At 31.7% G+C, this 26,678-nt stretch overlaps 1 protein-coding gene and 1 long non-coding RNA gene across 2 annotated transcripts; both read right to left on the reverse strand.

Annotated features, from left to right (window-relative positions):
• Window positions 1-4,777: 4,777 nt before the first annotated feature.
• On the reverse strand, window positions 4,778-7,092 carry LOC139483629 (uncharacterized). The gene is made up of 2 exons (XR_011655055.1): window positions 7,047-7,092; window positions 4,778-5,320 (listed from the first exon to the last, which is right to left on the reverse strand). It is a non-coding gene; the product is annotated as an uncharacterized lncRNA (long non-coding RNA).
• Window positions 7,093-18,416: 11,324 nt separating this feature from the next.
• Window positions 18,417-24,204, reverse strand: LOC139483422 (chitin synthase chs-1-like). The gene is made up of 3 exons (XM_071267442.1): window positions 22,571-24,204; window positions 20,232-20,387; window positions 18,417-18,604 (listed from the first exon to the last, which is right to left on the reverse strand). Exons 1-3 carry the CDS (start codon window positions 24,177-24,179, stop codon window positions 18,417-18,419), a joined length of 1,953 nt encoding a protein of 650 aa, XP_071123543.1. The 5' UTR covers window positions 24,180-24,204.
• Between the last annotated feature and the right edge of the window lie 2,474 nt (window positions 24,205-26,678).

A 26,678-nucleotide genomic window follows, 5' to 3' on the forward strand; every position in this document is an offset into this window, starting at 1 on the left:
TAAATGTTGTATATAGACATTTTACAACAGTTAGATTGTGATATGATATTTCTTAGATGATATATACTAGGAATCACAATCTAAATGTTGTATATAGACATTTAACAACAGTTAAATTGTGATATAATATTTCTAAGATGATATATACAAGGAATCACAATCTAAATGTTGTATTTAGACATTTTACAAAAGTTAGATTGTGATATAATATTTATTAGATGATATATACTAGGAATCACAATCTAAATGTTGTATATAGACATTTTACAACAGTTAGATTGTGATATAATATTTTTTAGATGATATATACAAGGAATCACAATCTAAATGTTGTTTATAGACATTTTACAACAGTTAGATTATGATATAATATTTCTAAGATGATATATACAAGTAATCACAATCTAAATGTTGTATACAGACATTTTACAACAGTTAGATTGTGATATAATATTTCTTAGATGATATATACAAGGAATCACAGTCTAAATGTTGCATATAGACATTTTACAACAGTTAGATTGTGATATAATATTTCTAAGATGATATATACTAGGAATCACAATCTAAATGTTGTATATAGACATTTTACAACAGTAAGATTGTGATATAATATTTCTAAGATGATATATACAAGGAATCACAATCTAAATGTTGTATTTAGACATTTTACAAAAGTTAGATTGTGATATAATATTCATTAGATGATATATACTAGGAATCACAATCTAAATGTTGTATTTAGACATTTTACAACAGTTAGATTGTGATATATTTCTAAGATGATATATACAAGGAATCACAATCTAAATGTTGTGTATAGACATTTTACAACAGTCAGATTATGATATAATATTTCTAAGATGATATATACAAGGAATCACAATCTAAATGTTGTATTTAGACATTTTACAACAGTTAGATTGTGATATAATATTTCTAAGATGATATATACAAGGAATCAAAATCTAAATGTTGTATTTAGACATTTTACAACAGTTAGATTGTGATATAATATTTCTTAGATGATATATACTAGGAATCACAATCTAAATGTTGTATATAGACATTTTACAACAGTTAGATTGTGATATAATATTTCTTAGATGATATATACAAGGAATCACAATCTAAATGTTGTATATAGACATTTTACAACAGTTAGATTGTGATATAATATTTCTTAGATGATATATACTACATGAGAAAGGCAGAACATTTTAAAAGGTTTTCCAAACTCACAACGTCATAGCGAAACGAAAAGACAAAAAGACATACTATAATGTACAGTTTACAACATACAACATATCAAAATAAAGACTGATCAACGAAGCACGTCATGTAAGGGTAGACATTGAAGGAAGAGCTGGTCCTACTTCACACTTAACATCCCTCTAGTTGCTAATGAAAGTACACATTGGGATAAGAATTAATCGGTCAATTTACATTCGAAAAAAAGGCCGGTGCAGGATTGTTGAAACGACAATTTGTACATATCTATTGGTATCAACAGTACTGCAAAGATTAAGACAGAACGGATAAAAATACTTAGATAAAGAGTGGGGAAAATGTACAACAAAGACAAAATAATATGTTGTTAAAAGAACGTCTTCCATTGAATTTATATGCAAAACATTAAAAAGTTTTAAAGAATGAGTAATGTAAGATCAACATAAAAGCATCATCATCCGACCGAAAAAGGTACCATCGGTTAGTTACCCAACTACTAGTACAAATAATGATAAAAAATGTGACCGTGAGATGAATCTGCAATGAGAACTAAACGGATAAGATATGTGAACTGGTACAACACCTCGGTTGCTATAAGTTTAAAGTTTTTAATACACACTCATTTGCTATTTACATGATATAATGTTTTTGATACAAAATTTACTAAAAGAGGTTAAAAAGTTTAATCGCTCGTGTATGTAACAATGTTTTAGATTTTAACGAGAGAAATTTATCTTTTAGAGTACATACAATCTAACTCTCTTTCATCTTGTAACAGTATTAAAACATTTGACTTTTCTACCCTGTACACAAGTATTCCACATTCCAAACTAAAAGACAAATTGAAAGAGTTGATATTACTTTGCTTCATAAAAAAGAATGGCCAACGTAGATACAAGTATCTTGTCTTAGGGAGGGATAAATCCTACTTTGTAAAGAATCACTCTGATTCAAACAAAAAATTCTCTGAAACTGATATTATCAAGATGTTTGATTTCTTGATTGACAACATATTTGTTACGTTCGGAGGACGTGTTTTTCAACAGACTGTCGGCATTCCAATGGGAACAAACTGTGCCCCTCTACTCGCCGACTTGTTTCTTTATTATTATGAGGCTGACTTCATGCAGGAACTTCTTAGGAAGAAAGATAAGAAGTTAGCAATATCCTTTAACTCTACTTTCCGCTATATAGATGATGTTCTTTCACTAAACAATTCAAAATTTGGTGACTATGTGGAACGCATCTATCCAATCGAACTAGAGATAAAGGATACTACAGATACAGTTAAGTAGGCTTCATATCTTGACTTACATCTAGAAATTGACAATGAGGGTCGGTTGAAAACAAAACTTTACGACAAAAGAGATGATTTCAGCTTTCCAATTGTGAACTTTCCATTTCTAAGTAGCAACATTCCAGCAGCACCTGCATACGGGTATATATCTCCCAATTGATACGATATTCCCGTGCTTGCATTTCCTATCATGATTTTCTTGATAGAGGTTTGCTGCTCACAAGGAAGCTATTAAACCAAGAGTTCCAAATGATGAAGTTGAAATCATCCCTTCGTAAATTTTACGGACGCCATCACGAGTTGGTTGACCGTTATGGAATAACCGTTTCACAAATGATATCGGATATGTTCCTTACGTCGTAACTACAATCCCCTTCCCTTTCATGAATATGACCTACCGAATTAGACTATTTACCGGATTTGTAATCACTTAAGCAACACGACGGGTGCCAAATGTGGAGCAGGATCTGCTTACCCTTCCGGAGCACCTGAGATCACCCCTAGTTTTTGGTGGGGTTCGTGTTGTTTATTCTTTAGTTTTCTATGTTGTGTCGTGTGTACTATTGTTTTTCTGTTTGTCTTTTTTATTTTTAGCCATGGCGTTGTCAGTTTGTTTTAGATTTATGAGTTTGACTGTCCCTTTGGTATCTTTCGTCCCTCTTTTATGTATTACTGAAAAATTATTACACCAGGGTTTTCGATATCACAAACTAGTCAAAACATTTACTAAATTTTATCATCGGTATAAGGACATCATTCGTAAATATAGCTCAACATTCAGACTTCTTATACGTTCAGGTTATTCACATCCAATTTTTTATGGAAATATTCTTTATAAAGCACAAAGGTGCCAGTATTCACCTCAAAAACTAACAAAACCTTTGAAAAGACTTATTAAGAAGAGATATAGTTACGATACTGTTGTCAGGTCATTAAAGACTGCATATTTTGGCGTTACTATTGATTCACTTATAGGGTCTTTGCATCGGAACTAAACACATTTATTCAAAAACCAGTTGTTGGCATGACACGGGTTATGTTCTTTTCATATATGTTATGATTGTATGATACTAAACCCCTAACGGGAAGAATTGTGCCTGATGTTCATATGATGAAATCATAATCTTTCAGTCAGTTTAATTGAAGTCTGGAGCTGGCATCTCAGTTAACTGCTAGTAGTCTGTTGTTATTTATGTATTATTGTCATTTTGTTTATTTTCTTTAGTTACATTTTCTGACATCAAACTCAGACTTCTTTTGAACTGAATTTTAATGTGCGTATTGTTATGCGTTTACTTTTCTACACTGGCTAGAGGTATAGGGGGAGGGTTGGGATCTCACAAACATGTTTTAAGCCCGCCGCATTTTTACGCCTGTCCCAAGTCAGGAGCCTCTGGCCTTTGTTAGTCTTGCATTATTTTAATTTTAGTTTCTTGTGTACAATTTGGACATTCTTATGGAGTTCATTATCACTGAACTAGTATATATTTGTTAAGAGGCCAGCTGAAGGACGCCTCCGGCTGCGGGAATTTCTCTCTACATTGATGACCTGTTGGTGACCTTCTGTTGTTGTTTATTTCTATGGTCGAGTTGTTTTCTCTTTGGCACATTTTCCATTTCCATTCTTTATTTTATGTGAGGATTGGTTTGTTTTACAGAGATTATCGTACAGTTCAACGGGAAACATAGTTCAAAATGCAACATATTCATATAGAAAGTTAACATCAACATAATCTTGTAAATAGAAATTGATAAGTTGTGAGTAGGTAAGGATTGATATAAATTAATCGTATGAAATAAATAAAAAAAGATAAAAAGGATTTTTTTCGTATTTGATTGCTATTTTGGTAAATTAGTGTAAAAATGTTGACAATTATCTCCCATGTAGTATGTTTGTGAAAACTTATTCATCCCTTCAAGAATAACAATTTAATTGATTCAACAATTAAACATAAAGTAATAGTTATTTTTCTCTCTAAATGTACATTTCTATAAATTTTAAAGACAAGGTATTTTGAAAAATTATATTATTTTTGTTTTGTCTTCGTGTTTTATGAAATTAAAAGCATATAATAACATGCAAAAAAACCAAATGATTCAACCTGTTGCAAATCACCCAAACCATAATCTGAAGGATAACCACTTTTAATGCTACAATTACGTTTTGATGTTCTTGGTATTTATTCTTCAACTTATGATATGCCAGATCTCATTCCGGACACCTTCATTTTGAAATATTGCATGATAAACTTAAAGTACAAAAGATCATTTTATTTAACGAATATATACATTACTGCGTTTATCACAGCAGTAGTCTAAATAAAAGAGTTGCATAACGATTAAATCTTATTAATCAGTAATGAATATATAATATGATTTGTAGTTTACTTCTACGAATATAGCTCATATACCAGGTAATGAAAAACATGACATTTGTTATCAATTCGTTTGATGTGTTTGACCTTTTGAATTGCCATAAGAGTATGTACTTTACGTTATGAATATTCCTTTGAGTTCGATATTTTTATTTTTATTTTTTTCCGTAAAATTCCTCTTCACTTGAGAACAGTTTATATGCAGAATTTCTCAGCCTTGTTTAAAATCACACAATCTGAAACAATGTACGACCGCATCTGTTATTTCCTCCCTACATTTTGAAGCCATAATTCCTCGTGTCAAACAATTGTTAATATTTCTCTGAAATGAACGACCACAGTTCGATTGGCACGTTGCTGATATTGCTACGATCATCTGGAGAAAGATAAGTGCGACGATTAATCTTTGTGCCATTTTCTGAAAATATAAAATTAATAAAAAATTAAATACTATTTAGATGAGTCTAAAAATTATTTAAACGTGTTTCTGCAATTTCGTTTTCAATATTATTTTCATAGCAAAATTCACACAGGAGTTTAAGGCATTAACCCGCGTTCCATTTGTTAATTCCCCCTCTAAATCCAAGTGTTTTAACATATAAACTAGTTTAGTTATTTTCACTTATTCTGGGTGTTCCTGAGTTTAATAACTGTTATTGTAAAAAGTATAAACAAAAGTAAAAATGTGTAGAAATTAATATTTTGAGAAAAAAAGACAAAATGCAAGTAAATATATTAAATACTATTGAATATTAGCTAGTCGGATTTCTATTTTTTTCCTGCCTTATTGTTCGAAAATGAGACTATGATGAGAACGACAAGATACAATGAAATTCAATTCGCCGTTTCAGAATCTAATGCATCCTGGGTAATATTTTGAAAAGCGAACACCAAAACGTCCTGATTGGTTTAAAATTTCATAAACAATGGAAATTCAACCAATGACGTGACGTTATTTTCATTTTGGGGTACGAACAATGCAATTACCCATGATGCTTTAGATTCTGAAACGGCCAATTAAACAATAGAATGTTTCACATCACATATATACTACAAATATACAATAAACGAATAATATCGGAACAAATAAAATATTTGATTCTTTGAAAAATGGGATAAACGTAAGAATAGGCGAGAACTTTTTCTTAAAAAAATGAAGGTGTAGTTCTATAGAATTTAATAGAAAATATTTGATACTCATAAACTTGATATACATTTTGGCCTTTAATATTTTTGAATCGAGCGTCATTGATGAGTCTTTCGTAAATGAAACGTGTATTTGGCGAACAAAAGTGTCAGCCTGGTATTGATGCAGTTTTTTTTAATATATTTTGATTTCAGATAAATACAGTAACATTTAATTACCAATATGATGAAAAAAACTCTGAATTCAGATTTTCCCAATACCTAAAAATGTTCAATCTTGAAAAACAATAATTTGATTGATAGCGTCGAAAGACTGAGTAAAAGTATACCCGCTCAGAAAAAAACCCAACATAACCTCCCCGTGAAGTTAAATGGTGGATCCCTAAATCAAAGTTGAAGAAAACTAGTGGTATGTATGGTCTGACGGTTTGTTTTTCTTTTGAAACCGTATGATACAACACATCTACGTCCCTTTCAGTATTTATTTAAGAGATCATAGATATAGGAAGATGTGGTGTGAGTGCCAATGAGACAACTCTCCATCGTCAGTTTTCCTGTATACTTTTTTCATTGTACACACAAAAGTCAAAGATCTAGAGTACTGTGATTGGATAATACAATTAACATCGTCAACATATCGGAGATGTCACCCAATGATTGGTTTTCAGCAGGAAGATGAGGTCAAACTAGAACAACGTGGTCCATTTTCAAGTGGACATCTATTCGAATCATTACATTTCAATTGCTGAATTCGCCAGTATAAAAAAACTAAGCATGTGCATAGAAAATGTCACGTGCTATGACTTTTCCAATATCCACATTGAAACAACAACTATTCAAGAACTCTATGAGATGGTTTTCTCATTTAAGTATTATACAAAATAATAAAAAAAAAAAACCAAAAAAAAACCAAACTGCATTTTATCTAAATAGGATATATTGAAAACCACCAACACGTCTTCAAACAAAAACAAAAAGAAGATAAAAGTCTTACTTACGATATTATGCTAAATGGCTTGTTACTGCTGCAGTGGTGAAGTATATACTAGGTGTAAAGATAATGGACTTGGTCAAAACCTTCACGTTTTATATGAATCTCTATATTTACTGTTCAAATTAATTAACTCGTTTTGATCGTCATTCTGTGAAATCTTGATAAAATAAGTGAAAACAAATATTATCTAATAATTAGAATTGACAAACTGGAGCCGTTTTAATTATTGGTTTATCTTAAGTGTTCCAAATGATAAAAAGACGCTCTTGTTATACAACAGAAGCGGTGTTTTTGGATATTTGATGCATCGGTTACTACGAATTAGTAGTGATATCGTCCTAAACAATTTTTCCATTCAGGGTTAATGGTCATCTTGTACGTCATTTCGGTCATTTGGTCGATGTTTTGCTAATAAAAAAATCAATTTTCATTTGTTTTTATACTGCAATCCGGTCAAGTTTTGCGTCACTTATTCCAATCGCCTTTACTGAATTAATTAAGCTAATTTTGAGTAATTATCTTTCAAATCGATATTTCCTTTCTTGGCACATCTATCAAGAATGAATTATTACAAATACAAATAAAAGTATGATATTGGACTTTAGTCGATTTAAAATGATTCAATCAATTTTTCCAAATATTTTGGTTGTGTTTCTGTTCGGAAGCCGACTAAAGCCGAAATCTGCCGAAACCAATGCATTTGAAATCAAATGGTGTTGGTTTTTCTGTTTGAATGGACACTAGCCATTTTGGAACCATTTATTACTTGCTGTTCGGTGATATCCAAGGCACCGTGTTGAATACCGTACTTTGACGTAATATGACTGTGCCTTTTCATAGACTTGGATGGAGAGTTGTCTCATTGCCGCTCATACCACATTTTCTAATTTGTACCCAACGTTTTTTTTTCCAATGTTATACATTTGTAACGTAGTCCTTATACTCCTAACATATTAAGATGATTTGCTTTTTTTTTTCTCGTGTTCAGAAGAGGCAACAGTGAAGTACAGTTGATGACAGTCTATCCATTATCATATCCAAATAATGACAAGATGCAAAAAGTATTTGAATAATGATAAAAAAAAACCTAGACAAACACTAAAAGGTAAAGACTATGGTTTAATGACTATTGAACTATTCAGACTTTGAAATAGAAATATAGAATCTTGTTACTTCTCGCGTTGCATTTGAACCTCGTTTTACCTGCGTGGGATGTATAAATATGAAACCACTTTTGAAACATTTTGCTTTGTGTCTTGTGTAGGATCTGGTTACGATGGTATGTATCTGTTGTGTTTGAAGGTAGCAGACCTGTCCTCTTCCAACGTTATCTATTTTGTAAGTGTTTCTCGAAACTCTACTTTCCGTTAGACTAACTTTATAGAGGCCATACATTGCATTTATTTTCAATATGTTTTTGAGTTGAAGGTAACTATTGCATGACACCTGGATTTTTTTCTTAGTGAAAGAGGGGCAAAAAAAAACCGACAAGGATAGTCACTCTTGTAGATCGAAAATAAACTAACAACGCCATGGCTGAAAAGAGAAAAAGACAAACAGACAAATATATGTACATACAAAACAACAAAGAAAACTAAAGAATACATGGAATAAGCAAAAAACCTCATCAAAAACTGGGGGTGATTTCAGGTGCTCCGGAAGGGTAAGCAGATATTGCTCCATATGTGGCATCCTCCGTGTTGCTCATGAAATTACATTGTGTTCAGGAAGGAGTACTAGATCATTTAATGAATACAAATTGAAAATCATCCGTCCAATACTTTTGTGAGAAGAGGTCAAAATTGCGATTTTTGACGTTTTTATGGAACATTTTATTTGAACTCTTCTTATTAAACAATGATCTATGCAAGTGATAATATTAAAAAATGAATGAATAATGTATAAATCATTGTGGGCGATTCATTATTAATAAAATAAAATTCAAGTTCAATAAATAAGTACAAAAAGCAGGATTCTTTCTGGGGTATTTGAATTACACCATAGCCATGGCAACACAAAAGCCAGAAATAAGCTATCTTCTGGGCCCACCGTGTATTGAATGCAAGTCTCTGATTTTGAAGCAAACTTAATATTTTTTTTCATTGCTTCAAACTGTAATATGTGGAATCTTAGCCAAGTAGTTAGCACTTCTGTGATGACATGAATTATCATAGAGTTGGTCATAACTATAAATTAACTGTTTCCAAAACATTACATTTTTGAAATACTTCCTCAGAAATACCTCCTTAGCTGTATTTTGCAAAACTTTTAGGCATTTTTGGTCTTCAATGCTCTTCAACTTCGTACTTTATTTCCTTTTTTTTTAAACTTTGTTTTATTCGCGAGCGTTACTACATAGTCTTTTGTAGAGATTATGGACTTTCCGAATTGATTTCCCTCTAAGTATTTTTGTGATTTTACTTTTTGTAGAGAACGCACGTTTTGCACAAATACAAACTTCATTCCTGGTATCTATTATTGTATTTGGATAATATTCTAATTCCAGTCATTAAAAGTAATGAAAATTTCTTTAGAGCCCCATGTATGGAAATATCTGTTGGAGATTGTTTTGGTGATAACAGCATTTTATGCAAGTTTAGATAGAATTTTATAAAGTTAAAAATTGTCAAATTTTCAGAAGTAATGGAAGACAATAAAACTTAATGGAGGGATCCTGTCATTCTTTTTCAAACGTAGCAACAAGGCCTTTCCCTACAAGCTGAATGGTTGGTGCAATACTTATATACTCCAGAAGGAAAATGAAACTGAAATGATTTTTTTTTATATCTTTAAAAATCATCGAGGATTTCACCAGCCCAGTAGTCAGCGTTTCGGTGTTGATATGAATATCAATTATATGGTCATTTTTTTTTTAATTTCCTGTTTACAAAATTTTAAATTTTCAAAAAAACTGGATTTTCTTATCCCAGGCATAATTTACCTTAGCCGTATTTTGCACAACTTTTTGGAATTTTGGGTCCTTTAATTTTTTACTGGTTTGGCTTTATAACTATTTTGATCTGAGCGTCACTGATGCCTCTTTTGTAAACGAAACGCGCGTCTGTTGTATTAAATCATAATCCTGGTACCTTTGATAACTATTTCAAAGTTGACAACAAAATCTTGTCGGGGTTCTTATATATATCATACCCTCATTACATCATACCCAAATTCCCACAACTGTCACAGCCGCATTCAATATCATATCAAATTTCCTTTAAATTTCATGCCCTCGTAACATCATATCCAAGTCCTTATTGCTGTCACGCCCTGCTGACATTTTACCCATGTTTTATCACTGTCATGCCTTCATAACAGCATACCAACGTTAATGCTACTATCACGCCCTGGTGAAACCATACACTAGTTCCTATATCTGTAATTCCCATAAAATATTGTACCCAAGTCCCTATTAACGTCCCATGTTCATACCATCATACACTATTGCAAATACTTAGTTTCGTCCCATCCTTATAACATCTTACCGGAGTTGCTGGAACAGTCCCATCCTTATAACATCTTACTGGAGTTGCTGGAACAGTCACATCCTTATAACATCTTACTGGAGTTGCTGGAACAGTCACATCCTTATAACATCTTACCGGAGTTGCTGGAACAGTCACATCCTTATAACATCTTTCCGGAGTTGCTGGAACAGTCACATCCTTATAACATCTTACTGGAGTTGCTGGAACAGTCAAATCCTTATAACATCTTACCGGAGTTGCTGGAACAGTCACATCCTTATAACATCTTACTGGAGTTGCTGGAACAGTTAAATACTTATAACATCTCACTGGAGTTGCTGGAACAGTCACATCCTCATAACATTATACCTATACCTATGTTTCAATGCAAACAAACCATAATAGCATTGTACCTATATAATGTTCCATTACTGACAAACCATAATAGTATTGTACCTATATTTGTTCCATTTACTGTCACACTATGATAACATTATGTTCAAGATCCTATAACTGTCACACCCTGATAACATCATAACCAAGTTCTATAAATGTCACACCCTGATTGAATCAAAACCAAGAATATAAATTCCACACCCTGATGACGTCATACCCAAGTTCCTATAACATATTTGAATGTTATTATAGAATATGATATAGAAATGTTTGTGAGATATAAAAGTTTCTTTACCGTTCTAGATTAATGGAGAAATAAGGAAATATGAACGTTAAAATGATGACTTGGTTACATGCAATGATTAAGAATCTTGCAATCTCCATGCATATATCCTTTTTGTATGAATCTTTCCATACAATGTGTACAATAATGTAAATATCGAGGCAATGGTCATTATATTCGTTATTCGCCGTTAATTGTTATTTTTTATCGATATTGAAAATATTACATCTAACAATCTAAAATGACAACATTCTTCAAGCGCAAAGAAATAACAAATAAATTACAGTGGGGAAAAGTGTTGCTCTGTGTTGAAGGCATCACTGTGACTTTGAGATAAAAAAATCACCAATACAACCGCTGTTCCTTTGCATTTTCGTTTTTTGTTTCGCATGTTAACATTTTGTGTCCTGCATGGATAGTATATCTCCTTTCTTTTTTGTTAGAGCTCGTGTTGACGAAAAGTAAGATGTATTTTATACTTTTTTATAGGACGATGTAGTTATGGATGCACTTTGATATTCTCCAAATTTGTTGCCAGGTTCAATCTAATGCTCGACATATTGTATAGACACTTGACCGATGTTAAGTATAAATCGTTGACATCAGAATGACTTGAATTGTATACCTGAAACTCGGTGGGAGATTAGTGTAAATAATACAACTGATATATCAATTGACTGATTGTCTACACGGAGGTTGACTGTTCGAATTCAACACGTGGCAGGTTATTAACAAGAATTGTCAGTTTAAGTACAGGAAGAATGTCGTTCTCTCGGACACTCAAGTTTCCTCCACAAATAAAATCCCCCCGTAAAACCGCAATGAAAATGAGAATAGAAAGGGACTTTATAAAGAAGGGATATAATAACGATACTGTTGTCAGGACATTAATGATTGCATATTATGGCTTTGATATTGATTCACTTATAGGGTCTTTGCATCGGAATTAAACACATTTATTCTAAAACCAGTTGTTGGCATGACACGAGTTACGTACTTCTCATACATTTCATAATGGTGTGATACTTAACCCCTTACTGGAGGGAATATGTCGTATATTCATATGATGAAGACATAATCTTTCAAACAGTTTAATTGAGGTCTGGAGCTTGCATGTCAGTAACTACTAGTAGTCTGTTGTTACTTTTGTATAATTGTCATTTTGATTATTTTCGTTTGTTTCTTTTTTTAACATCGGACTTGGATTTCTCTTACACTGAGTTTTACTGTGCATATTATTGTGCGTTTGTTTTTTCTACATTGGCTAGATGTATTAGGGAGGGGGTGGATATCTCAGAAAACATGTTTTAACCCCGCTTCAATTTTGCGCCTGACCCAAGTCAGGACATTCTGGCCTTTGTTAGTCTGGTATTATTTTTATTTTTAGTTTCTTGTGAATTATGCGGAGTTTAGTATGACGTCCATTTTCACTGAAAAAGTATGAATATTTGTAACATCGGTATACTACTGTTGCCTTTATTTAGGTGCCAGCTGAAGGCCTCCTTCGGGTGCTTTCAGCAGGTGTCTGCTCTATGATCGGGTTGTTGTCACTTTGACACATTCCCCATTTCCATACTGTGAAAAATAGAACAGTTGATATATATTTTCATTTATTTATTCTATAACTTTTGTATTCAAACACAATATATATATTTTACTATATCATTCATATATCTTTATAAACGAACACATATTCTCATTGATGATTAGACAACAAATGATAACATTTTGGCACATCAAACAATAAAGATAGCATGCTACATGTATTAACATGACTAATACATATCCAATAGACTAATATCCACAAATTAACCATGAGGGTCGGTTGAAAACAAAACTTTACGTTACAGTATTTATCCATCGACCTATACGATTTAAAATATCACCAATTCTGTACACGGTACTGCCTGATATTTGAATAAGGGGTGGTAACCCTAGCATAACTCCTATTACAATGTTAAATATGGATTTACTATCGAAAATATGCATTGGAAAGGCATAGAATCCTATTAGTGCAACCATGCACATCAGATTAGCACTAAGAAAGTACATTAGCGCTTTTTGTCTTAATAATTTCAATCCTCTTTGTCTGTCTTCGTTTGATAATCCATTTGATACCGACGATCCTACAACGTTGAACACAAGCCCTTCCCAGAAGTTGAATTCATCTTGGTTGAAGTCACTCAAATTGAGCGATGATGCTCTCAAACTGGTCAGGCACGTTGTTTCAACTATAAAACAAAAGGTTTTGCTATAATGTTTTATTTTGCTTATATTAAATGTAATAGAATAATAATAAGAAGAAAATTATGAAAAAAATATCCATGATTTGTAAAACAAAATATAAAGATTACAGTATGCAAATTCAAGTATCGCATAACGTGTTCATTTTGAGAATGGTTACGTCGCTGTTTGGTTTGAAAAGTAAACATTCTTTAGTTCTTGGCCATTCGACATCCAATTGATGTATCACAGCGAGGAAAGGGGAAAAAATGTTGATTAAACCATACTTAAAAATGTATGTATAATATATATGTTGTTACTCAATCTTATTTACAGGGGTTCTTGAACCATATTCAATTCTCACGAGATATTGAAATCTGAATTAACACGGAAGAATATTTTTTTTTCATTCCAGAGGAAATAAGAATAACAATTTTATTTCGTAATGGTTTTCGCCGTCTGACATGTGTGATGACATATATTTAGGGATAACAATATATTTGCACCGCTGATAAAGCTTAGGAATTGATAGTTTCTTTCCAATGATATTCAATTTGGATATCTCATTTATCAAAGGCTTTGGAAAAAGAATGCTTATAAACAAAAATGCAATGCAAATAGAAAAGATCTTATGGTTATTTCAATATCCCACCTGTATCAGCCTAAGAAACCCATATTTTTCCAAGAGTTCATATGCATTGTATAACATACCTCAATTATATACTGTGGTGTGGCGTAATTTAGAGCATGTGTTTGATACAGATTTTGGCAATCCTGACTGATAGCAACACCATCAAGGGTGGCAAACACAGAAAAAATACCATTTAGTGTACGAAATATTTCAAATAAAGGTGTACTACAAAGAATATGTTTAATACATGAAATCGAAATCATATATATAAAGCTTCCCCACAATTCTCGTTTTTTTGGTAAATAGAAATTAAATACATGTATATGGGATAGATGTCTAAAGTACAGGAAATTAACAAATCAGCAAAGCAGCAATACAACAAAGCAGTTAACAAATTGAACAATAGGATAAACTCCATATTCAATAAATTTAAGTTTGAGTGATAATATCATGTGTTACGCTATTGTACCTTGTTGCGATTCTGGTTCTTTCTGCGTGTTCTGTTTAATGTTTAGAAGCTAAGAAAAGCATTGTTTAAAATTAAGCATACACAGTGGTTATCACAATCGGTTCTTCTAATGCATTTGAATATATGGCTTATAACATGTATAAAGAAGAGGAAACAAAACAATATCAAATTCGTTTTTTATTTGTATTTTAAAAACATTGGTCATTTTGTTATGCAATTAAAATTTACTACGAAGTTTTCATATTTTATCGATCCTTATATTTTGCCTTTTTTTCCGAAATAGTTTGTTTTAAAATGCAGCATTGGTTATGTGAATTTCGTGAAAGAAACATGCTGTTGGGATTTTTTTTGGCTTATTATCACTCCATACTTTTCTTTATTTTAGAAGTTGCGTAATGCCATCTTATTAAATACGTGTTAAAATGTAAAACGTTTATACAACACTTAGAACACGCGCATTTGCAATATATTATGGTATACAGTATGCTGATGTGAATGAATTCTGTTTACATGTTTACGTGGTATTCTTTTATTTTCAGACGAATCAGTTTACTGTATTAAAAAAAGAAAAAGACACAAACAGGTAATTGTTTAGTTTGCGCAAAATTATTTTTTACCTGATTTTCATTGTCATAACAAGCCGTATGTCATGCAACTTCGACGCTTCTACTGTTTAAATAACTAATCGGTCAGAGATGTTAAATCGGACATATTGTGTTTTACTCGCCTTTGACTTTTTGATCATCTTAATGTGGTGTATATGTGTGCCTGATATTTGTGCTGCGTTGCTTTGATGCCGTTATAGTAATATTTGGCTCTTTTGATACATTTTGATAGACCCTGCTTTGATTCATCATTCATTATTTTATTGTTGAACATGTTGAAATCATCAAATTGGCAAGTAAAAGCTGTATGTATCATTATAATGTTATCATTTAAGCTGATATCAATTTTTCTAGTAAGTATTGTTCTTACGTTGTCATGTATTGTCATGTATTGGCTTATATAGATGTTGATGCTTTATTTCTTATTGCTTAATATCTTAGAAGACTAAAGTTGCTTTAATCAACTGAATTTGGTACCTATCAGATATGTTCCTTACGTCGTAACTACAATCCCCTCCCCTTTCATGAATGTGACCTACCGAATTATACTATTTACCGGATTTTTTATCACATAAGTAACACGACGGGTGCCACATGTTAAGCAGGATCTGCATACCCTTCCGGAGCATCTGAGATCACCCCTAGTTTTTTGTGGGCTTCGTGTTGATTATTCTTTAGTTTTCTAAGTTGTGTCATTTGTACTATTGTTTGGCTGCTTGTCTTTTTTTCATTTTTAGCCATGGCGTTGTCAGTTTATTTCTGATCTATGATTTTGACTGTCCCACTGGTATCTTCGTCCCTCTTTTGTTAAATAGTTGCCTTATTGACAATCATACAACATATTCTTATTTCTTTTTTTTTCGGACAAAATAACTTTGAAATATGTTTCATATTTAAATTTCCTCAAACAGTCACTTACCTTATCACGTGTACCCCATGATTGATCTACAATGTTACAGATTGCATAGAGGGGTAATAAAATATACATAAATGGAATAAAAAACAAGTAGACAGGACCAGTAAGCAATATCCATGCATCCCATGGGTATAAAACAGCTCCATATATGTAACTTCCAAATACAATTGCAACTGACAAGCCTTCTGCATGTTCAAAATGTCCATTGTAATAACCTATTTGTAGAAGAAGATTCTAAGTAATTGTAAACATTTACAAATAAATACATTATACATGTAAGGGTTCTTTCAACATACATGTACAACACGTTTTTTTTTACAAAATATGTATGTCTGCTCTGTTGAATTCTGTTTACATGTAACCCTTGCCTGTGCCCAGTCAAGCACCTTGTTATTGCTCTATAATTATTTTTGCATTCTTGTAAATCATGTTTCCTAATATGCTTTGTCTATATGCCTTCTTTTGTTTCTTTGATACAGAACACGTGACCCTGTACTTATACATCCCGTCACTGTCTTATTTTCAATGATAATGAAATTGAGAATGGAAATGGGGAATGTGTTAAAGAGACAACAACAATGAACAACCCGACCAAATAAAAAAACAGAACAGCAGAAGGTCACCAACAGGTCTTCAATGTAGCGAGAAATTCCCGCACCAGGAGGCGTCCTTCAGCTTGCCCCTAAACAAATATATACTAGTTCAGTGGTAATGAACGCCATACTAATTTCCAAATTGTATTGTTTTATTTCATTTGTGATAATATGCTTTGCATATATCCATTTTTGTGTTTCTTTGTATGACGTATGCCGTGGCTCTGTGCTTATACATCCCGTCATTGTGTTATTGTTTCAATGTTTGTTTACATGTTAGAGTGTTTTTATAGATTGAAAGGACCAATTAATTTCCCCATAGGCTAGAATGATACCTTTTATCGAGATATATACTCTAGAAAATTTATTAATTTAACAAAAACTTGCTAGAATTAAAAACAAGTTATTAGGACGGTATGTTTTATTCCCAAAAAATTAGGTTCGCGTTGATTTGCTTTGCGTAATTTGTGCTAATCTCCCATGCCTATCAATTTTGCACTTAAACATACGTGTCATATCCTAGCGATCAAAATACATCTCAGTTCCGTTAGGGCTAAGCAAGTAATCTATTTTTGGCCTTTGGTATAATGCAGAATGCATGAAGTCTCTAATAACAAAACATACCTGGCACACATTAACCAATCAAGATAAGCTATAGCCTTAATTCTGAATACCATGTTATGCTCATTAAATTGCTGCGCCCATAAGTTCAATTGGTTTATTGTAACCTATAGTGATTAAGATAATTGCGCAATATGGACTGCTGTACTCCTATTTTTGATTTTTACCTATTATTACTGTTTGCATCGTTGTTAATATAATGAATGTTTATGCGACTGTCATTCAACTTAGAGGTTTAGCTAGCTATAAAACCAGGTTTAATTCACCATTTTTTTGCTAGGAAAATGCCTGTAACATTTCAGGAATATGACAGTTGTTGTACATTAGTTTGATGTGTTTGAGCATTTGATTAGGAACTGTCTGTTTTGAGTTTTCTCGGAATACTGAAATTTTGTCATTTTACTTTTTATATATATATCAATAGGATCCTAATTATAATAATGGAGCAACACATACATCGACTATATTGAGTTATTTGATATCAGACATTACATAAATAAAAATATTTGAAAACAAACCAAAAAACCAAACAAATGACTTTCACATCAACCAACGACAACATAAGCGTGATTGATAAAATGCATTATACATTACATAATATCATATCGTTGCGAAAGTGATTAAGAAACATAACCATGAACCTGTTTGCATTTAACTTTTTTAAGGTTTCATATACCCCCAATATTCTTTCAAAACTACAGATGCATTTACATAATTGTATATAACAAAACGATAGCATGCTACCTACCATATGCCAAGTCTTTAAAGACAATAACAGATATGTAGACTGTTCCTGCTCCGAAGATAATGATTAATATTTTTGTGATAACTAACTGTATTGTTGAAGGAACTCGGCTGAGTAGCATCAAGCAGTAGGCAAGCACTATTGCAACGATCATAGGAGCTACAATGATAAGAGGGGCACCAGTCGCCAATTCTAAACCGTAACATAGTGTTACAATTGTAATTCCCGGATATAAAAGCTTTGTAAGAAATAGTTGCAATAAGTAGAGGACGAACAAAACGGAAAAAGCATCGTTGGTGGAAACCAAGGTTCTTAGCTGTCGAATAACCAATACAGCATTTGCATAATCTGATAGTATCCATCTGCGGCGTTGTTTCATGAACTCAGTCATATCTTCCGGACAAAACGTAGTATTTGTAGCCGTACTACAATATCTTAATTTCCATCCCTATAACCAATACAGCATTTGCATAATCTGATAGTATCCATCTGCGGCGTTGTTTCATGAACTCAGTCATATCTTCCGGACAAAACGTAGTATTTGTAGCCGTACTACAATATCTTAATTTCCATCCCTTCAACATCATCAACGTACACATCCATCTGTCTTCCCCTGTATATATAATTTCAATAAATATAACAAAAAACACCATTCAATGTTGATACCGAAAAATTCAAACATAAAAGGTTCATAAAAACTGACATTATCAAACACTATCAATAACAGATATGTACTCTGTTCCTGTGCCAAAGAAAATGAATAACATATTTTTCAAAATAACTTTTGTTGACGGCACTCGGCTGGGTAACATCAACCAGTATCCAAGCACTATTTCAATCAATGAAACTATTAAAACCAACTTCCATACTCCTTACCTGGTACAGGCATTTTGTGAAGAAAAATGGGAAGGGGTTACTTTGTTTTATAGTTAGCTTAAACTTCCGCTTGTGTGCTCAGTTGATTTAAGTTTGGTAATTTAATAAGAAACAGAAACACACATTATAGGTTGATATGACATTAATTGGGATCCATGAGTCTACACGTTGTAAATACACATCATATACAAACTTGACAATTGTTTAAAAAGAGAAAGACAAACATATACATTAATCTAGCAATGACCACAGCAGAACATGTGTAGTAAATACCGTTTCGTCTACAAAAGACTGAACGGTTAATTATCAAGAATTAAAGTTTTTTTGTCTATTTATAGATCGGTTTGTATTGGCCAACAGTACTTTAATATTGTTATTCACAAATAATTTCTTTTTTTGGGGGATCTATGAAAAGTATTCAGGCAATTTTGTTTATACCCAAACATTAAAGAAAGAAAACTCTGGACATGCTGTTAGTATATTATCATTTGTCATGATTCATTAAATGTTGATATAGTCGATGTAAAATGCAACTGTTTTCTATCTCATAGATTGCAGTTGCAAACCATTCAATTTTTTGACGACAAAATTATTTACACTTTTTGTGATTGTCCTTATGCTGACATAGAAAGAGCAAAATATGAAACCATTGATGATCTAAACTTTGTTTAACCAAATTTACTGTCTGTGTGATATAAGTATAAATGTATGAAGCATAAGAAAATCGACAGCAGATGATTTTAACATCGATTAGTTAGCGTAAACATAGACAATAATAGTGCATTGACTTGACATATCAACGATATAAGGATGAAGCTTAGAAACGGGGAAATGCGAGGCTCTGCCGAGCTATTTCCCCGTTTCGGGCCGAATCCTTATATCGTTGATATGTCAAGTCAATGCACTATTATTGTCTTTATACTGCAATCTAAGAAATATACAACACGATAAAATTGACATTACCTGTTGAAATTCGCAACGATGGTGAACGAATTTGTTTACAAATGAACTAAAATATCAACATAAGCATAGAAAATAATGATTTATAGTTTGCAGACCAAAAATATTAACAAGTGAAATGTTTTTTAATAAAATTTGCAAAAGAAATAAGTTTGAGTCGTTGTATACATGGAAAACAAGAACAGGTTGAATAGGTCGTCTGAATAATTAATTATAATTTCGGAAATTTCTATCTAAATATTCATGAGGAAAAGTGATATCATGTCAGTGACTGTATATGACATAAAAATATACGGTCAACACATTTTGACTGCTCAAATAGAACGAGTGCAGTCTATGTTGTTTTATAGTCACTGATACTTTTATAGAAGAAGAATTTTCCAGAATGAATATAGGGTTTTTACCGTTGTCTTTTGTAAAGACATCTTCCATGTTTCCTACTGGTACTGAATATTCTGCAACAACGTCCCTAATAGCTTCCAATTTGAACATACTAAAACAGCCGGGGCAACACATAACTGAACCAATAATGTTCTGTGCACTCTTATTCATCCATAAATCTAAAAGTACAATATTTCGAAATAAAATATCATATTGAATAGAACTTTTGTGATAACATGAGGAACATGACGGGTGCCATATATGGAGAAATATCTGTTTATCCTTCCAGAGCACCTGAGATCACTCCCAATTTTTGGTGGGGTTCGTGTTGCTTTTAGTTTAGTTTTCTATGTTGTGTATTGTGTTCTATGATTTGTCTGCTTGTCTTTTTCTTTTTTAGCCATGGCATTGTCAGTTTATTTTCGATCTATGAGATTGACTGTCGCTCTAGTATTTTTCAACCCTCTTTTGTTGATAGCTCTGGGTTTATTTGTTCATGGTTTTACTTTCTATTGAATTATGTATGGCTTATCAGCACGTTACATCTCAAATATGATTTAGATTTCAATTGCTTTGGTCTCGAGCAGCGCTGAATAGAAATAATTGCCCGAGTAAATTAAAGTTGGTACTGTTGATGGTCAATAAATGCATTAATTTCGTTATCACATTGAAACTGTTTCGCTATTGACTGTACATGTTCCCTGTAGATTTTTTTATATTCCCGATAAAAAATTCATTGGTACATTCTTAAACTTATGTCTTGTTCTTTCTAATTTGAATGTGTTGCCCTTTTGCACAGTAGAACGTCCAGTAAGACCCCTTTTTGGTCCCGAAATATAGTAGTTTTACAAAATATTTAAATTGTAAATTTTTAGCTAATTATTGAAAAGAAGAATACTTCTGTTACATAAATATGTGCTGTTTTTGACAATACAATGCTCATGGTATCGGGTACTATACATCATATAATATAAAATTTCAATCCTGGTATCTATGATGAGTTTATTTATAGTCATGCTAAATTACTGAAATCTCACAATTTTAGCATTTGAGTTAATCTTTAGACGGCCAAACAAATGAAAGTGGCCACATTAGTGTTCATTCTTATTATTCAAATCTTAGTTGTATTTGATGATATTAAATTAAAACATAAATGTTGAAGATGACCACGGATGCTGCCACTTTCATTTTTGACAAAAACCACCTAAAAAGTGACATTTTTTTTTTTATAATTCAAGCTTTAGTAAGAGCGTCTTTAATGACTAAATCAGTCTAAATCTTCAAAATAATTTATTGAATCTACTGAAAATATTTAATAAGTGTTCAAAATCTTTCATCAGATGAACCTGAACTTTAATGCCAAAATCGGAACTTCCCTTGCTTTTCAATGTTTTTTTAAGTTGAAAATTAATGCTAGCAAGGGAGATTATTCATTACAATTCTTATGATGCCAATCTTGAAATTAAAAGGTGCTAATGTTTGCTCTTTGTTATAACCTTATTGTTATGATTCTTAAACAAACAATCAGTGTAAAAATGAATAATTAAGCACACTGAAATGTCAGAATTGTAAATTATAAGGAGAAGTCTAAAATGATATCGAAAGTGACTTTAAACATAGTCACATAGAACTGATTTTTTTTTAAAGTTTTTTTTTATATTTGTTTTATAGTTAAATTTATAACAACCATTTTGACATTTGTTTTTTTTTATAATTTATAATCAAAACAACTCTATTTTGTCAGTATTTGAATTAAATTAATTTGATAAATGATTTTTTATTGAAGTATATACAAAAGGAGATAATTCAAAATTGCTTTTTTTTATTATTCTGACCTGATTAGAAGTGATGAAAATAACTATGCTCAAGACATAGATGGAAAACGTTCCTGTTTAAGTACATCTATTAATTATCTTATATATTATTTTTATTTTGAAAATTTTTGTATATTATAATTGTGTTTGAAAGATTCGGTAAAAACAAAACGTTCAGGAAATCGAATATTTTAGGAACCGGACATTACAGTCGAAATGAAATTAAGAAATCTGTTTTCGAATATCAATCATCGATCGAGATTTATCACCTACTTAATAGTTTTTGGTGTATTTAGTAAATGAGAAATGCAGTTGAGAAAGGGAAATCGATTTTTAAATATCAACAGAAAATTTTTCGACATTACAAATAATGTCAATGAGCCAATCACTCGGTTTACAAAAAACTACTTTATTGTTTTTCTGTTTGTGTTTTTCATTTTTAGCCATGGCGTTGTCAGTTTGTTTTAGATATACGAGTTTGACTGTCCCTTTGGTATCTTTCGTCCCTCTTTTATTGAGAATTATTCCTGTTTCTGCACTTATTTTACCTTTAGCATATTCGAACATCTGCAGCCAGACAATAGGATGATACTGAATTCCTGTAGGATATGTTCGACCACAGACAGCCCCAACAGTCCGGTCTGATTCACACATGTGTAAAGCTTTCAATATACTTGTATCCGTAAACGTCATATCAGCATCAGTTGCAAGGATATAATTATCATAACCAAATTTATCCTGTTCGTGGTGCAATTGTTGTGAATCTTTGATGGTGTGAATAATGTTAAATGATTCATTTCTATCTGAACACTTTCCATTTTTGCTCGTATCGGCTACAGATATTTCTGTCGATTCTGTGTCAACACAATACATCTCATTTTGTTTTACTAACGGCTTACAATAATTATCTAGAAGTGTAAAATCATGTTGCGCGGTTTCGTATAACTCTTCAGGCGAGTTCAATGTATCTATAGAAAGTAAACTTGCGTAAGGTGTTCTCATTGGGAAATTGTCAGAGTACCTCCAAAAGTTAGACGTACGATAGTTTAAGATATACTCCATATACATTATTTGACTCCAACGCTTTTTCGCCTTGACCTTAGAAACATCTTTCAAGTGAACAAACAATGGTGTTGTTTTGTTTACTTCCCAGGAAAACTGTATTCCGTATGGCGTAAATAGCATGACTCCTTGGTTATTGTTTGTTATAAATTGGTTTTCAATTAAGCTCATTAACTGAAGACCAAACTGCTTTATAGTTTGTCCATCAGCACCATTATCTAAGAATATATGAGATTCAAAAACAATATGCTCTCTTTTCAAAAGGTTTGAATCTGAAATATTTCGTATACTAGCCAGTAATTTGTCCATTTCTAGTGATGATTCCTGATGCATTGTAGTACAGACAAAGATTCGTCTTTTGTTGTCAGTCGACTTATTGCATGTTGGTGTCTCCATTGTATTGAAAGTTCTACTGATTAAATGTTGCAATATCAAAACGGCTTCATACATACTACAATCATTACACTGTATAGTTCTATCATTCAATATATCCAATAACAACGGAACAATTAATAGTCCTGCGAAAGTTCCATAGAATGCAGTATTATTTGCTCCCACTTCAATTCCTTGAGAAAGTGTACCGATACTACAAGCCCATGTAATGTGAGATACATGTATTACTGACGAACACATAAATACTAGTATGAATGATACTATGATAGACGACACATACATCGGTAAATGAACAACACATCTACCAGATTTAGAATTAACATTGAAAAACTTAACGTACTGACAAAGACACGAGCTAAGTAAGATTGAAGCACAAAAGTAAAGACTTTTAGCATTCGGTAAAAATAAAGTCTCAAAAAATAATCTCAATGATAATAATTCGTTTGTATTATTTTTTTGTTTTAGAATGTAAAGCAAAAACACACAGGTAAGCATCTTCAAAATGATATACAATATAGCGGAATTCTGAGTTCCTCTGTTATCTGTTGTATGAATACGTCTTTGTATGCTCGGAGAAATAATTATTGATATCATCACCAGGAAGAGACACGTGATTCCAGCTTCTTGTACCGACATTCTGTTTGTTATCACCAGCAAAACAAAACAATAAATGACACAGCTTATGAAAACTAAAACCAACATATGCTGTATGTAACGACAACAGCTAGTAATGGTCTTCTGAAACAAAACAATATCAATCAATACTTTAGTATCTGAAACCGTAATGCAGCAATACAATATAGAAACTGACATCAAAACTAGAAATAAACTCTAGCTACTGATTCTTTCAAAGAATTATTTGTTATCAGTTATAAACACTTTACAATAAATCAATCATCAACCTCATCTTTCTTTTGTGTATCTTAGCTTTTGATGTTCTTTCTTGTTTTTTTTAATAATGGCAATTTTCATATTGTAGGTCTTATTCTGGAAAAGAGTAGTTATATAAACTATGTAAACACACGAAGAGCTACATGTGTGTATGATCGAAATGGCACAGAAAGAGATATTAACTCTTCCAAAAAAAGATATATTTCATATGTAATACTTGCTAAAAAAACATTCCATTTTTCATATTGTGCATATAACAAAACACTGTCACAAATAATAATACTAGTCTACGATAACTGAAAAACGGGACAGAATCTAATACAGTTATGTAAATTAATTACACTATATTTAAACTGTTGATAATGTTATTATACATGTTATAAAATGTTATTAAATGAAGTGAACCTACCATTCCAGTGGTACACATGGAAAAGATCAATCCTGAGTGTAACACACCTAACAACAGAAATCCTGGTATTTTCCACAGATATCTCAAAAACAAGCTTGTCTGCATGTAACTCTCAGCAATGGATAATATAACACCCTTAAAACATTAACCTTTTGAATAACAAACAAACTTCTGAATATTATAACAATTATGTTTTTTTGTTACTTGTGCCAATTAGTAGTAAATGGATATCAGTCTCAAACGATTATTTCATCTAGGACTCACCTGACAAGATCAAGCATACGATTTGATTATTCCTTTTCTCATTCTTCATGATTCAGTATGTTATTGTTGTGTACTAACTACTTAGCAGTCACAATATCAATTTAACAGATTTGAATTGACTGCAAGCGACTTGTATGAACAACACTGAATGTATCGTAGTTGGAAAATTGTCTTTATATATCTTATAAAAGACCATAATTCTAGGTAATAAGTTCCCTCAATGGAATATATCTAGAGACTTCTTATATTTAATTGATTGCTCAATAAATTAGATATATAATGACCCATTTTTTTAAACTGCAGAATGATATGTCTCATTTTTAAATAAGTTGAAAATATAACGCTCCCTGTTAGAAACAATAAGGATCATGTGTGTCATTATTGAAAACAGTTTACTATTCTAACCATTTAACCTTAACAGAAAAGATATCAAATAAAAATTGATTTTTTACCCTGATGTTATATTAACTTTTAGCAACGATGATCAAATTTATTTGTAAACCTGAACAATGCTGGACAAAATTGATTAGACTACATATAGATGCCTTAAAAATAAATGTGGCTTCTATCCATTGATTTGTTTCAGATGAGAAAAATTTAAAATCAAAGTTTAACGACGACGGCTCTGCTCGATGAATTAGCAGAATTATTACTGATAGGCGACCAAGGGGTACGAAGACGGACATGGACGTCGTTTGTCTGCTTTTGTTTTGTTTGTTCGAGAAGCATACTCGGACGTCTTCAAATTATATAGTGCACCTTTTTAAAAAACCATAATAATGATTATTGTCATTGTAAATTAAATTCATGAGTTATGAAATAGTTATCAAAAGTACCAGGATTATAATTTAGTATGCCACACGCGCGTTTCCTCTACATAAGACTCATAAAAAAGCACAACTTTTATTAAAAAAATATTATTAAATTTGCAAGATGTTCACGAAGTCTAGAAGATTACATTTTAAACATGATTATCTCCCTTGTATAAAAATAACCTTGGACACATTATTTAAACAAAAGCAAATTGGTCATAATAACAACAATAATATTTTCTGTCGTTAATTACAATTTTAAATGTAAATAATATTACATAGCATACATACACAATTATTGCCTTAAAGAAGTAAAACGACTGTAAAATGTGAACTTCCACCAGGAAGGTAAACAACAGGTAAATACATCAGGTGACTTGTTATGACGTTTATCCCTATGATATTTATATATATAATTATCAAGTGCTATTCGCGGTATATTTAAACCAAGCAAATTATAATGATAACACTTTGATTTTGGTAAAGTGATAGGATAGAGAACACTGCAACCTTCTTTGGTTAATAAAATACATAATACATAGAGGAATACGGAAATGAACTTTGTTAATACAAAGACAAATCAAAGAATTTGATGAACTTTGTCAATATAAATACAAATCAAAGAATTTGATGAACTTTGTCAATATAAATACAAATCAAATAATTTGATGAACTTTGTCAATAGAAATACAAATCAAATAATTTGATGAACTTTGTCAATAGAAATACAAATCAAAGAATTTGATGAACTTTGTCAATATAAATACAAATCAAAGAATTTGATGAACTTTGTCAATAGAAATACAAATCAAAGAATTTGATGAA

This window comes from Mytilus edulis, chromosome 7 (genome assembly GCF_963676685.1).
Source record: "Mytilus edulis chromosome 7, xbMytEdul2.2, whole genome shotgun sequence".
NCBI lineage: Eukaryota > Metazoa > Mollusca > Bivalvia > Mytilida > Mytilidae > Mytilus > Mytilus edulis.